At 34.5% G+C, this 15,682-nt stretch overlaps 1 protein-coding gene across 3 annotated transcripts; it reads left to right on the top strand.

Moving 5' to 3' along the window:
- Positions 1–241: 241 nt before the first annotated feature.
- LOC149078445 (sugar transporter SWEET1-like) lies at positions 242–15,193 on the top strand. Of its 3 annotated transcripts, XR_016193837.1 has the most exons (8): positions 248–336; positions 420–545; positions 1,528–1,605; positions 6,714–6,837; positions 9,020–9,181; positions 9,324–9,443; positions 11,373–11,538; positions 15,112–15,193. XR_016193837.1 is itself a non-coding variant. In XM_089240546.1 (7 exons), the coding sequence occupies exons 2-7, from the start codon at positions 463–465 to the stop codon at positions 11,475–11,477; spliced, it is 672 nt and encodes a 223-aa protein (XP_089096672.1). In that variant the 5' UTR covers positions 242–336; positions 420–462; the 3' UTR covers positions 11,478–13,543. The 3 variants fall into 3 exon arrangements, 2 of the variants coding, with proteins under 2 accessions (XP_089096672.1, XP_089096673.1); XM_089240546.1 differs by lacking the exon at positions 15,112–15,193 and having other exon boundaries at positions 242–336; positions 11,373–13,543; XM_089240547.1 differs by lacking the exons at positions 1,528–1,605; positions 15,112–15,193 and having other exon boundaries at positions 11,373–13,543.
- Positions 15,194–15,682: the final 489 nt, after the last annotated feature.

Raw genomic sequence — 15,682 nt, 5'->3', positions numbered from 1 at the left:
CATTTTTAGCGATAATTGGCAATCACCCGTATTTTTCCGTATTTGGAATCATAGAGGAAATGATTGGGAATACAGATTTCCTGTATTTCTCTCACTGAGCTATAGTGATTTCTCTCGGGCAAATATGGTCAGCACAGTTATCTCCTCACGATTCCGATATTTGATTGGACAAAATATAGTCACAATTTATTGAGCATAAGTTTTTTTCTCTTCAAAAGCAACCCAGATGACAACGCTACTCATAGATCAAAATTACAGTTCGGGCCGTCCAGCTCTGTCATTCAGGATTTGTTTACATTTTAATGTTTGAACGTGGTGTACTGCTCTTGTTGAAATGTAATTTCGTTTTTCCAATTTTTCATAAATGAATTTATTAATAATTTGTAAATATATTAATTAAAAATTTTATTTTGTTTCAGCTTGTTACCTTGTATCAGTGGGGCAGAATCCGTTTTATTTCGAATGACATTTGCCGCAATGGATTTGAAAGATATGGTTGGACACTTGGCGACGATATTCACCGTGGGTGTATTTCTATCGGGAATGTGAGTTGATTCTACTTATATACTTACACTGTGTTTCATGGAGGAAAAACTCGCTAACTGAGTTTATACAGTCAGGCAGTCTTAATCAGGGCTGGACAAATCCCAGGTGCTCTAACGACTAGAAAATTGGTATTGGCGCCTAAAAGTTTTTTAAATATGGCTGCTAAATTGGAGTCTAAAGGTGGCAGAATTTTCTGATTTCATTACGCTATGCCCTGTAACATGGGAAAAGCAAAAGAAAACAGTACAATTTTTCTTGAGCAAAATACCAGTATGGCTCCTAAGAAACCGGGTTGGCGTCTAAATATGTTGTTTATTTGTCACACCCTGGTGTTAACCCATGAGCTGATCCATGTTGGATGACATCACATAGCAACTGACATCTGTTGTGTCATATGTAAATTCAACCCTGTGCATTGCTCCGCCTAGGGAGCCTCATGATGCTATTATGATGGCTCTTTTGATCTTGGCATTGATTCGATCAAACTAAATCCTACCTAAAGGTAATTTAAACCATGTATTACAAATTCCAGTCCATTGATAATGGAGTGAATGTTTTTTTAATTTCACCTATTTTTTTAAATTCTTTTAATTATGTTCTATTATGTTGTGGCATCTTTGATGCCTACTTAGAAACCACAGTTCACGTTCGTTATAACAACCCTCTTCGTTTCACATAAAACGAACAGCGACTGCTATTATACCTTTTGGCAATGTTTTTCTTTGTTCAGAAAAACGTTTGAAAAATGGATCGAGCAGATATTCAAAAAATTAATATTTAATAACACAGTAAAACCTGACTAAGGTGGCACTGTATGAGAAAGAATTAGAAAAAAAAAACACTGTTCAATGATTAGTACTTTTATTTGCACTTTTATACAGCAGAATATTATTATTGATGTTCCGTTTCGTACAGGTTTCACTGTATTTTATGTGAATGTAGCCCATAATTTCGAAATATATAAATTGTTTTGTTTTGTAGACAAATATGCCGTAAGATATTCATGAAGAAATCTACTGCGGAAATATCTGCCCTACCATTCATGTTTGGATTTCTGAAGTAATTATTATGAAAAAAACAATGTTTACTTTTCCTCTTTATCATTTTACTTTTATGTCTTAATATGAACAACACGGTTTTGAAATAATAAACATGTATGTTTATTAATCGTATGTTCCTAAATTTAATGAATAACATGGTTAGTTTTATCATCAAAGTCAAGTCATCGAGTCTTTGACAGTCTATTCATCAAGTGCAATGAACAATCAGTTTGATGAAAGGAATCAGTTCATAGACAGCTCGAAACAAAATTCTTGACCGTGTGAGACATCGTTTTGGTGACCCTCTAGCATATAAACCACAAATAAAATTTTAAAAATACCCGATGAAGACCTACAGATTTGAAATCATGCTCTGTGTAACATTGTGATGGATAACAAACAATTCTGATCATTGACGCTCTTAACCTGGCCTTATATTCCCCACCACTTTATATACTATACTGACATGTAAACTAAAAGTATACTGTTATATAAAGAGCATCTCACTATTACAAGTAATTTAAAAGTGATCATCAAAGAGCTAATGTTAAAGTTACAAAAAAATATTCTCTTATAGCATTATTTATGAATGAAAATCAGAACACGTTCATTATAACAGCAATTGGAAATTTTCAAAAAGAATGTTTTTCTTTCCCTTTCTTTAAGAGTAATACATAAAGAGAGGGACCAGAAAGAGTGGCATTTTTTAAAATATCTTCACCCTATTCATAGGTATTTATAAATGAGGCATGTCAGTAACTATCTCATAGATAAGAAGGCCACCTGCTGTATCTTATTTTTTTATTGAAATAGGATGTGAAAAAGTACATTATATCTGTATGTATGTTGGTTGGGGCATCACCTTTGATTTTGACATTGTTGTTATTGCTCAAGAAAAATCCTCTTTGTCCTTTCTTGGAATGTTCCAAAACTCAACACAGGGTAAACAGGTCTTAATCATTTTCTGTACTTAAATGTTATTGGACACAGTGCAGTGCATAATGAGCTAAAACACCTGGGTGACCGAACACTGGCTGACTTGGATCATGACTCCATGTGACACAAACATGACATCGATTTGTCGTTGTACGGTTTACACGACTACAACTTGTGACATCCAACGAACGCGGACGGACCGCCACCAACAACAGAACTTTGATTATTGAGCAGGGCCGTCGTTTCAACTTTTTCGGGGGGGGGGGGGAAGCAAAGCACATGTACTCAATGTATGTATATATACGGGGTGATTATAAAAAGAACTATCCCGACATATGGGCCCCTAACTATCATACCATTCACAGAAAATGAATGAAATTTTGGCATAAGGTATTTTGAGGTATGCGCTCAAGAATGATATGGAAAACAACAGTGTCACTCTAACAGTTACGGTTACAGTGAGAAAATTTCGAAAAAATCAAATGGCAACACCAAGTTTTTGTATTGGAATGTGATCTCCATACTGAAAAACACTAAATAGCGTTGGAATGGCACCTGTAGCACGAAAATCCCCAGAGCTAGGCAAGGAAAAAGTAAAAAGGACTTTGCCGTGCACCAGAGCATTAATGTTCATTTCATTGGTCACACCGTTTCTTCGGCTGAGATCCCAGCCTGATTAGTCCTCCACAAGGTCATGTGGAAAATTTGTGAAACACAATAAAATGCTTTATTTTATGCTGCTTCTCTGTCCTTATTGGTTGTCCTCACTTTTAGCCTATCTACCGCCGGTGATTTTCATGCTACATTTGCCATTCGAACGCTATTTAGGGTTTTTCACAATGGAGATCACATTCCAATACAAAAAAACTTGGTGTTGCCATTTGATATTTTCAAAATTTTCTCACTGTAACCGTAACTGTTAGAGTGACACTGTTGTTTTCCATATCATTCTTGAGCGCATACATCAAAATACCTTACGCCAAAATTTCATTCAGTTTCTGTGAATGGTATGATAGTTAGGGGCCCATATGTCGAGATAGTTTTTTTATAATCACCCTGTATTTGTAATATATATATATATATATATACCATTTTTAGTGTATTTTCAAAAGCTGGGGGGGGGGGGGCATTGCCCCCCTTAAATGACGGGTCTGTTATTGAGTCCAGATGTGCCAAGAACGCTAAATATCAATTTAGATTTCGATTCTTAGACCACGATTCCTCATAATTATTTCTTTGATTTATACTCCTGTAATTGGACTTGTTATTCTGTTATACAAATTTATATAGATATATATACATATACTCATTCAATAAAATTCCAGATGCACCCATCTTTCAGGAACGCTTCGATACCTCCTTGAGATTGGAAGTACGCTGTGTTCGGCCCTTCAATGTTCAATGAATAGTCCAATTGCAGAAACTGCTTCATTCCACAAAATTCAAAATTTTGTTATACAATCAACCCAAGAAGCCGATTCAAAATGCATATTTCATAGAAAGTTGTTCAAAATAAAATGAAAAAGAAAAGTAAATTTATTTACAGTTGATCCCATAACATTTTTCAAAAAACAATTATGAAAAATGCTGTAAGCTGGTGAACTCTTTAAACGGGAAATCTTGATGAATATTAGCAAGACTACGGAAATAATAATTACATACTAAACTGGAAAAGTTTCTAAGTGAAACGTTATATGTGTTGTTTGTAGTTTGTTTTCTGTTTGCTGTTTGATCCACTGTAATTTGTTTTTCCCTCATTCATATGTTTCTACAGCGCAAGGCAAAAAACTAAAATTTGTTTATAACGCGAAGTCTGTCATAACAAGATTTTTCCCTCTTATTGTGAACTGTTGTTATAACATACTTTTACTGTATTTATATCTGTTTTTCTGTCTTGTACACATTCATAGTAATATGTAATGCATCAAAATTAGTTTCTCTGAGCATTATAATTTATTAATATGCAGGGAAAAATTTTTTTTTTTGGATCTACAATAAAACCTTGTTAAGTCATGACTTTAATTAGTCGTCACTCTGGTTAAGTCATGACTTTAATGAGTCATCACTCTGGTTAAGTCATTGATTTTCTTCAGTACTGTCTAACTTTCATAGATAACAATTTTATTAAACCCTCTTTTACTCATCGCTGATTTCGGTTGACTTGTTGCTATGGAAAATTTTGAGAGAGGAAATAGAGAATTTCTATGGCTCTCTTTTAAGAAACAGTTTGATAACAGCATTGCCATATGTTCAAAAGTGACCATAGAAGCTTTATGTACCAAAACGGCACAGCTCTAGTAAAATTCCATATGCAGATTAAAAAACAAAAGTTCTATGAACTTTGGAAACTGTTCAAGCTGCACCTGATTTCTGCATGGGCCCCCAATAATTTAGGACTTCAAATTTAAGCAAAAATATCTTTGTTGAAAAACCAGGCATTTTTTTCCTGTTCAGACCCTCTAGTGTCGGCTTTGCCCTACTTAGAAACCCCCAAGTGAAAATTGGGCCCATGTTCAAGTTTAATTTGTATTTATATCATTGATTACTGATAAGTGTACCAGTATATTTTACCATAATTAATAATTAACCAAAAGCTAAAAAAAGTAAAAATTTTGTTTTTTTCTTTTGTAATCTATAAGTTTTGTGAATATAATTTCAATTCCTATTTTAATAAATTTTATGTTACTTTAAAATTATACAATTTTCACAATATTGCACATTGAAACTGATGGCACTTCACTTAAGTCGTCACTCTGTTTAAGCAGTCATAAATAGTCACAATAACGTAAGTGCGACTTAACAAGGTTTTACTGTATATCCAATAAATTTCTAAGTTGAGTTTTACAGGCAAAACAAATTTTTCTGTCGATACTTTTTCCGTTACTCTGAATTTGGCACCCTATACTGCCATCCCCTGAATCAATCAAAAAAGTTGATAATGTGCTCAAATATAAAGTCAAAATTAAAATCACTGTATGTAGCACCTCGTTTGTGGAGAGAATACTACTAATAATACTACTGATAGAAAACTCTAGAAGCTGAAATTACCTATTACCTATAACAAGATAGTAGATATATTACCTATAACAACCTATTACCTCTATTACCTATAACAAGAGTTCTGTTGTAATGACATTTTTTTTACCGCTGAAGAAAATTAATGGTCGTTGATTATCATATTCTTCTATTTTTAAATTTACAGAAATTACACATATTCATAACATTCAAATATCTCAACAATCACATCATATTATTTAAGGTGAAAGTTAAATGAACTTTAGATAAAAAATGTTGAGATAATGAAACAAAAAAAGACTTTCATGGTTACCATGTAAATTAGAATTCAATTTTAAAGTTTTCTGGTTTTTTGGCCGACGTGATGTATAGTTTTGTCTTTCGACAGTTGGCAAGTCAGCTGTAGTGAAGCATGCCCTGACCAAGGATTACAAAATTCTCTTTATGAATACCCAGGTGCTATCCAATGACACAAGATATTTTCCACGCATTTTTAGAGATGTAATCGAGATTCAAAAGCACAAGAACTGCTTCAACAGAAAAGAAGATAGGGTGAAAATCACAACAGTGCTTGGTTTCCCATCTTAAAAATGATTGAGATTGGAACCCAAGCTTTATTCAGAGCCCTTTGGAACAACTTCAGCGAATGGGGAAAATCTGGCTCAACGGACCAATCCCAATGAAGCAGTTCGACTCAAACAGGGAGGAGGCGTAAGTAGTAGTAGTTTGCCCGCTGTTGCATAATTCTTAAAAATGTTCCCCACCCATGCAAACAAAAAATCGAAAGACAAAAACTATACATCACGGCCAAAAAACCCAAAAAATTGAATTCCAAGTTCTAGAGATAGTTCTGCTAATGAAGTCATCGCAACATATGTGTAGGTTCTTTCCCACATATCACACTTTTCTCATACACAGCACACTCGAAAAATAATTTAATGCCTTCTTCTTTTTTTTGCTAACACTGCTTCCATAATAATTTGATAGGCTGTGAAACTGCTATTGTGACTTTTTACAGTGTTTCGTAAAAAAAAATAAACTAAAAAAGATCTGATTATCAAAAAAAAAATTTGTTGATTACGGCATTTCTTTAATGAAAGTTTTGTAAAAAGTCTGAAAACTTTATTATATAGCTTTATTTAAAACAAATACCATTATCAAACTTTTTTTATGTAGTTGTTCCCTGTGGTTGAGATATGGTCTCTTCACAAAAGATTCTGTGCTAATATCTGTGAATGGTGTAGGACTCATTCTTCAGCTTCTGTACCTGATGTGTTATGGAGCATTCCTTTCTAACAAGGTGAAAATGCAAAAAGTCTTTACCTTTAATTGTTTTGGAGTTAATGTTATGATTAGCACAACAATACCCAAGAAAATACATAGACATGACCATCTGTCTTTTGTGGTCGTATTAAAATTCTGTATCTCTCCGAATTGAATTAGCATTAATTTGCTTTTAACCTCAGTTTTGTTGTTCATGCCAGTAAAAGCCAGTAAACAGTTTCAAAGGTTGGCCAGGTGTCCCAGTTTTTCGTCTAATAAATGCACTAATGAGGGTCACCCTTGTTTGTCCCAATTTTAAATTTGTGTCATCAAAGATTAATGAAATAAAATTGTTTTCTAATATTTAGTAGGTAGAAACTTTTATTATAAAACTTCAAACTACCCAGATGGTTTTCAGCTTTGAATCCAGTGGAATGCCATCAACACACCCATAAGTTCGACCAGAATGCATATGTAAAGGTACAGAATAGACAACTAAGTACTAAAACTCAGGGCTGCCCTTGCTGGATGCAGTGCCCAGTATGAAAATTATCTCTGATTCTTTTGTGGAACAAATTATTTTTGATAATTTATATTCTTCAGAATAGTCTTGAAAGTTTTCATGGTTTCAGAGCAGCCCATCTTATTTTGCTGTACAGTGTTATTTTTCAATTACTATTGTAGTTAGTGCAGCTGCACCTGTCGCACATTTCTACAATTTGATCTGCCTGAATTCTGCCACATATTAACAATAGTCTGTCTTTGGATTTAACTCAATAATATACAGTATAGCCCATATTCCAACAACATTATGTAAAGTAATTGCATAATATTTCTATTGGATTATAAGTTAGCTATCCCACACTCAACTAAACAAGACATAAGACCTCTAATAAGGGTTAGGTATTATTTATGGTAGGTGTTGACAAGGCCCAGACTTTGTTACCAACTGGTAATTTTAGCCATTGCTGTGTAATTTACTGTAATGCTCTCGGAAATATTTTTGAAGATAACAGGATTGCAGATTTTCTAAACAGGATTGCAGCATGGGCAAATGAATGGAGCATGACTTTTAACGTTGATAAGTGCATGGTTGCTCATTTTGGTTCGAACAACCCACGGTCTCTTACGAGTTGAATGGTGTCACTATCCCAGATGCAACTAGGGTCACCAATTTGGGAATTCTCATTGACGAGCGGCTTAGGTTTTCTGAACATTGTTCGGCGGTGGTCAAAAAATCGAATAGAATGCTTAGTCTCATTTTCAAAAAAGTCTCTTCACGTTCTCCTAAAGTCATTCTTCGACTTTTTTGAGACTTAGTTCGTCCTGGACTGGAGCATGCTGTAAGGTTTTGGAGACCATACCTACAGAGGGACATAGACTTGGTTGAAGGGGTGCAGAGAAGAGCTATGCGTGTCCTTATTGGCACATGGGGATTGAGTTATGAAGAGAGACTTCATTTTTTGAATATGTTCACATTGGATGAACGCAGGTGTCGAGGAGATATCGAAGTGTTCAAAATTTTCAGTGGGATGGATAGGATGGACCATGAACTTTTAGTACACCGCCAATCGACTGCTTTTACAAGGGGACACCAGTATCGATTGATGAGGGACAATGCAAGGTTATGGTGTCGCAGGGAATTTTTCTCTAATAGGGTTGTTAACAAATGGAATAGCTTACCCCCGGAGGTAGTAAAGTGTAACACAATTGACACGTTCAAAGAGAAATACGATAAACATGTTGGGGTAAATCGAGAAGCTATCCATTCTTAGAATAAGACAACCATAAGTATTCTTTGTGGGCATTGTATAATATTTTATCATGTGTATATATTGTTTATAATTTTTGTTAATTGTATTTTTAATTGGTTTGCTGTATTTTTGAAATATATGACATCCATACTTTTATGGGCATCTTTTTCTCAGCCACCTCGTTTGCCATTTTGCCTGTTGTGGCATTGTATTTGTATTTGAAGATGTCTCAGTTTTTATCAAGGAATTTACATTATGTCCCAGTTTTTTTATTGAGATTTGTCCATTTCTCAGTCGTTTGATCTGGCCGCCCTATTCATACCCATCAGATATTGAAACACTTCCATCATTTTCTTGCATACATCCTGAAATAAAAGAGGTAAAAATGCATAAAAAAGGTATTTCACTTGCAAGATGTTATTTCTTCTTTGATAAATGTGATACATTTTTCTCCCACATATGCAGGAGCTCTATGCCAAGCAATTACTGGGTACTATTTCTGTGCTGGCCACACTATTCTTTTACACATCAGTCTGGTTGTCTGATGAGCAAACTGCTATGCAAATAGCTGGAATGGCTGCATGTACAGCTAGTGTTATATATATTGCATCTCCTCTGGCATCTGTGGTATGGTTTTATTCTTCCAGTATATAATCATGAAATGCTTTTTTGATAGAGTATTTCATATTTATTAGAAAAACAAAAATTATGTACATTTAACATTCATGACATTGATTTAATTTATTCCAGATTATTATTTTTTTCACAGGCACGAGTTCTCAGGACAAAAAGTGTAGAGTGTCTTCCTTTTTATATGATTTTCTTTTCTTTCATTATGGCATCGTTATGGGTTTGGTATGGTGCATTGGTGGATGACATATACATCCAGGTAATCAAGTTAGCATTGAAAATGAATCTGTATTTTTAATGTCTTTTTCAAGAGTTCTGTTGTAATTGTGTAGAAATTTCATTATGCTAGTTTCAAAGAATTTTAATTTCATATATGAAAATGATACATTCCATTTAGTTTCTGGTGTATCCTATCCTTGCAAATTGGGTCTGTCCCCATATGCAAATAAAGAGCTATTAGTATTTAATATCTGGTGCTGATTTTCCCATTTCAATTGTGGCTTTATTCTTTTTTATTTTTTTGCGAAACAAATATTTTTTTAGCCAAATACTTTGCTAATTATTCTGTATTATTAACTAATTTTGTTTTGCCTTTAATGTATGTACACGGCATCATCCTTTGGTGCTTCAGCATTTTCATATAAAAAATAATTCGTGTGGGAACCATCAGCTAATCAAGTAAATGATAAATATTAATTCTAATCATGCACCATCATATTGCATCTTTATAGTTTAGCAACATTTTGAAAAATGGGATAAACTTTATCACTATTTAGGAAACTATTGTAATTACAGTCAACAGTTGTTATAATGACCTTACCCCCCTCTTCATCCCCTCGTTCCACTGAAAACAGATGTTACATTGGGAGGTTGTTATATTAAATACTTGAAAAATAAAGCTTCCTAAGAGAATTCATATTTGAAAAAATAAAAAAATAATATATTACTAATTTTAATACAAGATTCATCGAAAGACTGGTTATTTGTGGAGATGAAGATTACAAGGAAGAAAATTCATCACTGCCACCATGGGGACTCGAACCCCGGTCTCTCGCTTGCCGGACGAGTGCTCTACCATCTAAGCTATGGAAGCAGATAGAACATAGCTTAGATGGTAGAGCACTCGTCCGGCAAGCGAGAGACCGGGGTTCGAGTCCCCGTGGGGGCAGTGATGAACTTTCTTCCTTGTAATCTTCATCTCCACAAATAACCAGTCTTTCGATGAATCTTGTATTGACAAGTGGAGAGGACGTTTCTATATGCATTACTAATTTTGTTATAATGTGTAAGCAGTTGCGGTGAAAATGCATCTGGGTAAAAACAAATGATAAAATTATAATTAATTATATGGGCTCTGTAGCCCAGATCGATAAGATACTAGCCTAAAATACCAAAGGATGTGTAGAGGTGTCACGAGTTCGATACCTGGTTCGTCCTTGTCAGAAATCTTCCTGATACGATTACAATAGAAACGGTGACATGTTCACAGAAAAAGATTGCTACTGGAGGAAGTCCCACATCAAGGGGTTAGCGCACCAACCACTCTGTGAGTATAAAAAAGGCTGCCATTCGAGCATGGAATCAGCGATAAATTGTTGGTCCTGGTCTAATTACCGTGGTGTGATGAAAATTATCAATGATAAGTAATTACATTCATCTCACTTACGTACCGAATTCTCCAAAATCGAGAGTTAAGTTCAAACACAATTTCATTTGAAATTAAAAATGCCGATATCGTTCATTTCTTTGCAAAAGAGGGGGGGGGGGATAGAGCTGAGTATGAATGTTGTATTAGATTGAATGTTCTTTGTGGGTTTCTGTATTGAACGAAAAATAACATGGAATGAATCACAAAAAAATTTGGGATTTTTCATACCAATCATAATAAGAAAATGATCACAATTATGTGTTGTTATTATGACAAGCATATTAATTCCATTTTCCAATCATTCTTCAATAATTATTAACATTTATAATTATGCTTAAAATAGCAGATGCCACCATGTTGTGCAAATCCACAGCTTTATTGTTAGTAGCCCAACCAGACTAAATTAGCTAAATTATATTAAAAAGTGGAACTTGAATACAGATAAAACAATTTCCGATGCACGTTTGATATATCTTGATGCAGTAAGGGAAAGTTGATAAATTGATTGAAAAATGTATTTCTGTTTTTTACAATTTCCAGGTGCCAAATTTCCTTGGGGCTGTTGCTTCTGGTTGCCAGCTTTGTTTGTTTGTGATATACCCATCAGAAAAAAAGCCACACTATGAATCAGTCTCTGTGAAATAACTCACCCAGATTAGTCATACTCTTATTTGTGATGTGATTGGACAAACTTATGATAGATCAAGTACAAGTATAGAATTTTTTTGTGTGAAACTATATTTTACTTAGAGCAACTTCACACTGGATATGGGTATTATTTGTATGTGTGATATTTTTTATGTATTTTAATATACATATTAGGAAAGGCTTAATGCTGATCATGTCCTTACCTTATATCCTCCTGAAAAAGCAGAAAAAAAGTGGAACCAAAAATCTTGTACAGTAATTCAAATGTGCAGTTTGTACATACTTTTTAATGGTAACTGTGAACCAGCTATTTGATATGTCAGCTCCCACGTGTTTTGGGAATACATTCCAAATAACCTAGGTTATTTTTTAGTGCCAATTATATAACGTATCAGAGTAAGTGGCTGAATTGTATTATAAATTTTAAAATGCTGTGTATGAGGAGGGAGAAGTCAAAAAATATATTTTCGATTTTTAATTTTTGTGTCTAAAATATTTCATCTTTTGTTCCATCAAACAAAATGTTAAAAATATCATGAAACACCTCAAACAGCGTTGTCCTGCAGATACAGTCGCCCCTGTTTTTAGGCCAGAAAATAACTTCCGGAGGAAAAACCGTACTAAAGGGTGCACATTTTGAAACCCTGATCAACGGTTACAACAGGGCTGTATGGTTTGAATCTTGGATCCCTGCTTCTAGGCCAGAAAATAACTTCCAGAAGAAAAACCAGATTAAAGATACACATTTTAAAACCCTGATCAACTGTCACAACAGGGCTGTTTGGTTTAAATCTTGGTTTTTAACCAAGTGGGAATTTTTATTCAAAAAATCACTTAGAAGTGGTCTAAATATAATTTTTTTCCCTTGAAAAATTTCATAATGGTTTATTATTGGCCAAAATTTTTCATTCTTAGGCCTACCTCATTCTCTAATCTTGGAGTATATCTTTAAATGGTATGAGTGGTTTTTTTCTTCAAAAAATCTCATAAAAGTGGCCCCAATATGTATATTTTTTCATATAAGGTACGGTACTTAGTTATATTTACAGTACCAAAGTTTCTCATTCTTACCTCATTTTCTAAACTTTAACTCCTTTCTAATTCTCTATCTTTAGCAAATTCATGAATGAGGATTGCATCACACATCTAAATGTAGTGGTGTTATCTCACAGGTTTTTTTTCTCCCTTCAAAGGAAGCAACAGTAGTTGTGATTTTATCATCATGCTAGGGCAGGTGTTCTTAATCCAATAAAGACACCAACTGCTCTTAAAGAACAAAGACCAATGTATAAGTAGTGATGTCTGACCTCACAGACATTTCAATTTTTTCCCATAAGAAGCAGCACACCTCATACTGTATAATGTATATCATCATCAGGCTTAATATTCAATAGTTTTTTACACTTTCACCATTGCCCCTATTTCTTCTACTGTAAGCTAAGTAGTAAGGAATTTATGAAAAAAATAATCAGCTATGTACAGGGTGGTTATAATTAAAGGTCTGATTCTAAACACAATACAATAGGAACCACTGGTCAGAATGACTTGAAAATTTACGTGGATACTTCTGACGAGATATAATTTTCTTTGACAAAAGGAAAGAATACTTAAAAGTGTACAAGTAGATGATGCTGTACTTGGCCAGTGGTATAATCTATTTTGTGCAACCACATCATTTCAACAGTTCAACAGCATCAGTGTCTGGATAGCACAACTTTTATCAAGATGTGCATTGCAACACCATCAAAGTAGCTGCTGAAGAACCATTTTGACAATAACAGGATGCCATGATATCTGACCTTAACCTTGCTTCAAGCCAGAACACAGGGGACAGCATATTTAACATTTGTTGTGTAAGTGGTAGTTGCTTGTTTAATGACTTCATTTTTGTGAGGGGTCCATGAATTATGAAATCGTGCAATGCAAATTATCATTCTGCCCTGGCTGGCTATTGTTTCCATTCTACAAGCAAATTTCTCACATGTTGGGTGCAGGGTTTTAAGCTGGATAAAACATTCTTTTCGCAAAAAAGCGAAAATGGGGGGGGGGAAGCTTTAGCAAAATGCTACAATGCTAGTATAATGATTGATAGATGGATGTCTACTCGTTTCGTACCTCCTGTACACATTTTTGAGAAAGTGACTACTACTAATTTCGCATTCTATGAATTTCTTTCACATTTTGTGAAAAATGCGACCGTAGCTTAAACCCTGGTTGGGTGAATACAGCATGTCAAGAAAGTTAAAAAAAGTTATGAGGAAAAAAATTTAACTTGTTTGGGGTAAGCTGAAATAGGGGAAGAGGAGAGATGATTAAAAAAAACAATGCAAAAAGGTCAGCGTGTGATGAAAAGAGTGACCTAGAGGATTTGCAAGCACATGAGTGAGCAAAACAGTGACTTAGATCTTGAGCAAGCATGTGGATGACCAAAGGAGTGACCTACAGAGCAAAGGACCAGGTAATTGTGTGACCTACAGCATGTGCAGGTATGTGAGTGACTAAAACAGTGTGCAAGCATGGCAATGAATATTGACTTTAGAGACGCAGCTGTACTTGCAGGAGTGGGGGGGGGGGCAAGTAGGCTATAGCACAGGGTAGGGAATTCAAAGACAGAGTAGTCAGGAAAATTAGATTAGAATGGGAGAAGGGTGGCAAAAAACTATAAATGCACCTCTGTGTATATGGTACAGAATTTGATCTGCTTCAAGAATCGATTATAAATAATATTTACTTGTTAGACTCAATGATTCAGGGCTGTATAACATATGGGGCCTACCCAGGTCCCTCTATAACAATGTGATCCTTTACTATAAAATTTCAGTAAGTTAATTGGTAGGCTAGTAATTCCAGCCAAGTTGGTGTTTAAAGAATATCACTTTGCCCATGGATGCTGTTAACAGTGCCATCTTAATGCATTTGCTTGAACTTTTATCACCACTAGCCTCCGGTTGTAGCCCAGGGGCCTCCTAAAATTGAGATCTGGTTTAAATTTTCATGCATGAGCTTGTAAATTGGTGGACAAGCATTTCTAGCCAGATAGGGTTCTTAGAAAAATCACTTTGCTGGTGGGGGGGGGGGGGGCATGATGCCTTTTAAGACAGCCCTGGCTGTTTTGAGGGCTCTGCACTATTTATCTGTACAGATATTCTGGTAATGATTATGCACAGCATTGTTGAGGTAAGTGATAGATTTTGATAAGTGACAGCTTTTGGAATGTTGTTGCACTTATTTTAATGTATCCGATGAGTATGTCATACTGAATCTACAGAGTTGTAAAAGTTTTATAACATTTGTGACATGGTAATTTTTTTAATGCATTTTTTATGTAAACTAGTTCCGAAATAAATGTACTAAAGTTTATTTGTAAGTGTGTGAAGCACATACATTGGAAAATTCATTGTTATGGGTCATCATTTTATATGAATTTATTTTCAGAAATCAAGAGCGAGTTGAAAAATCTAAAATTTGTGTCCCATAATTTGATAAGTTTGGTTGGAATCAGAAAGAAGAATTAGTTAACGATTGCAAAAATTCTTTTAATCATATGGCATTGAGAGTTTTCTGAAAATAAATGATGAAATAACACCATTTTTAATTCATTTTCTCTTCTTTTGGCATGTGAAACATGAAGTAATGGTGACAACTGGGCATTTTTATGAGTCGAAAATATCAGAAGGAGAATGCATTAGGATGTTATGTCTGCATTGCGATGAGAAATGGATATCAGTGCCGTCTTAACGTATTGACTATCAACTATTTTTCTACAAATGACTGAATTTTATGTTCAAGTGCTGCAATTTATCTTTCGAATCAGAAGAGAGAAACTGACTATGTATGATGTATGTATAGTCCATCGCAAAAGTCCAAGCACAAGTTGAAAATACCAATAAAATCACAAACACAAAGCCAAAATAATACTATTAAGTATATAATTGAAGTGCGTGATCCCCAAATCTATTAAAATAAATATTTTATTGAATATAACACTGATCAGTTAGAATAATATATATTTATATTTTTGGTGGGAAATCACTGTCTCAATCAAAAATCACTTTGGTGGGAAATCACTTTATAAGAAGATATGTTGTGTCAGCTGAATTGATGTGTGTTTTTAGAGCGAAATGAAGCAGAGTGCACGTTTTTACTAGTGAATCAAAATGCTGAAGTCATTGCAGTTCACAAGGGAGAAGACATTTAGAATC

This window comes from Pholcus phalangioides, unplaced genomic scaffold (genome assembly GCF_987345545.1).
Source record: "Pholcus phalangioides strain wild (caught in Gottingen) unplaced genomic scaffold, Ppha-v1.0 ptg000013l_1, whole genome shotgun sequence".
Classification (NCBI taxonomy): domain Eukaryota; kingdom Metazoa; phylum Arthropoda; class Arachnida; order Araneae; family Pholcidae; genus Pholcus; species Pholcus phalangioides.
Note: the sequence above shows the minus strand (reverse complement) of the source record. Positions and strands in the feature narration are given on the sequence as shown.

What these genes read in the sequence shown, in the direction of transcription:
- LOC149078445 (XM_089240546.1), top strand. Translation starts at nt 463, where the DNA reads ATGACATTTGCCGCAATGGATTTGAAAGATATGGTTGGACACTTGGCG. An exon ending in GAGCATTCCTTTCTAACAAG is followed by an intron (nt 6,838 to 9,019) that starts GTGAAAATGCAA and finishes CCACATATGCAG; the next exon opens with GAGCTCTATGCCAAGCAATT. An exon ending in TGGATGACATATACATCCAG is followed by an intron (nt 9,444 to 11,372) that starts GTAATCAAGTTA and finishes TACAATTTCCAG; the next exon opens with GTGCCAAATTTCCTTGGGGC.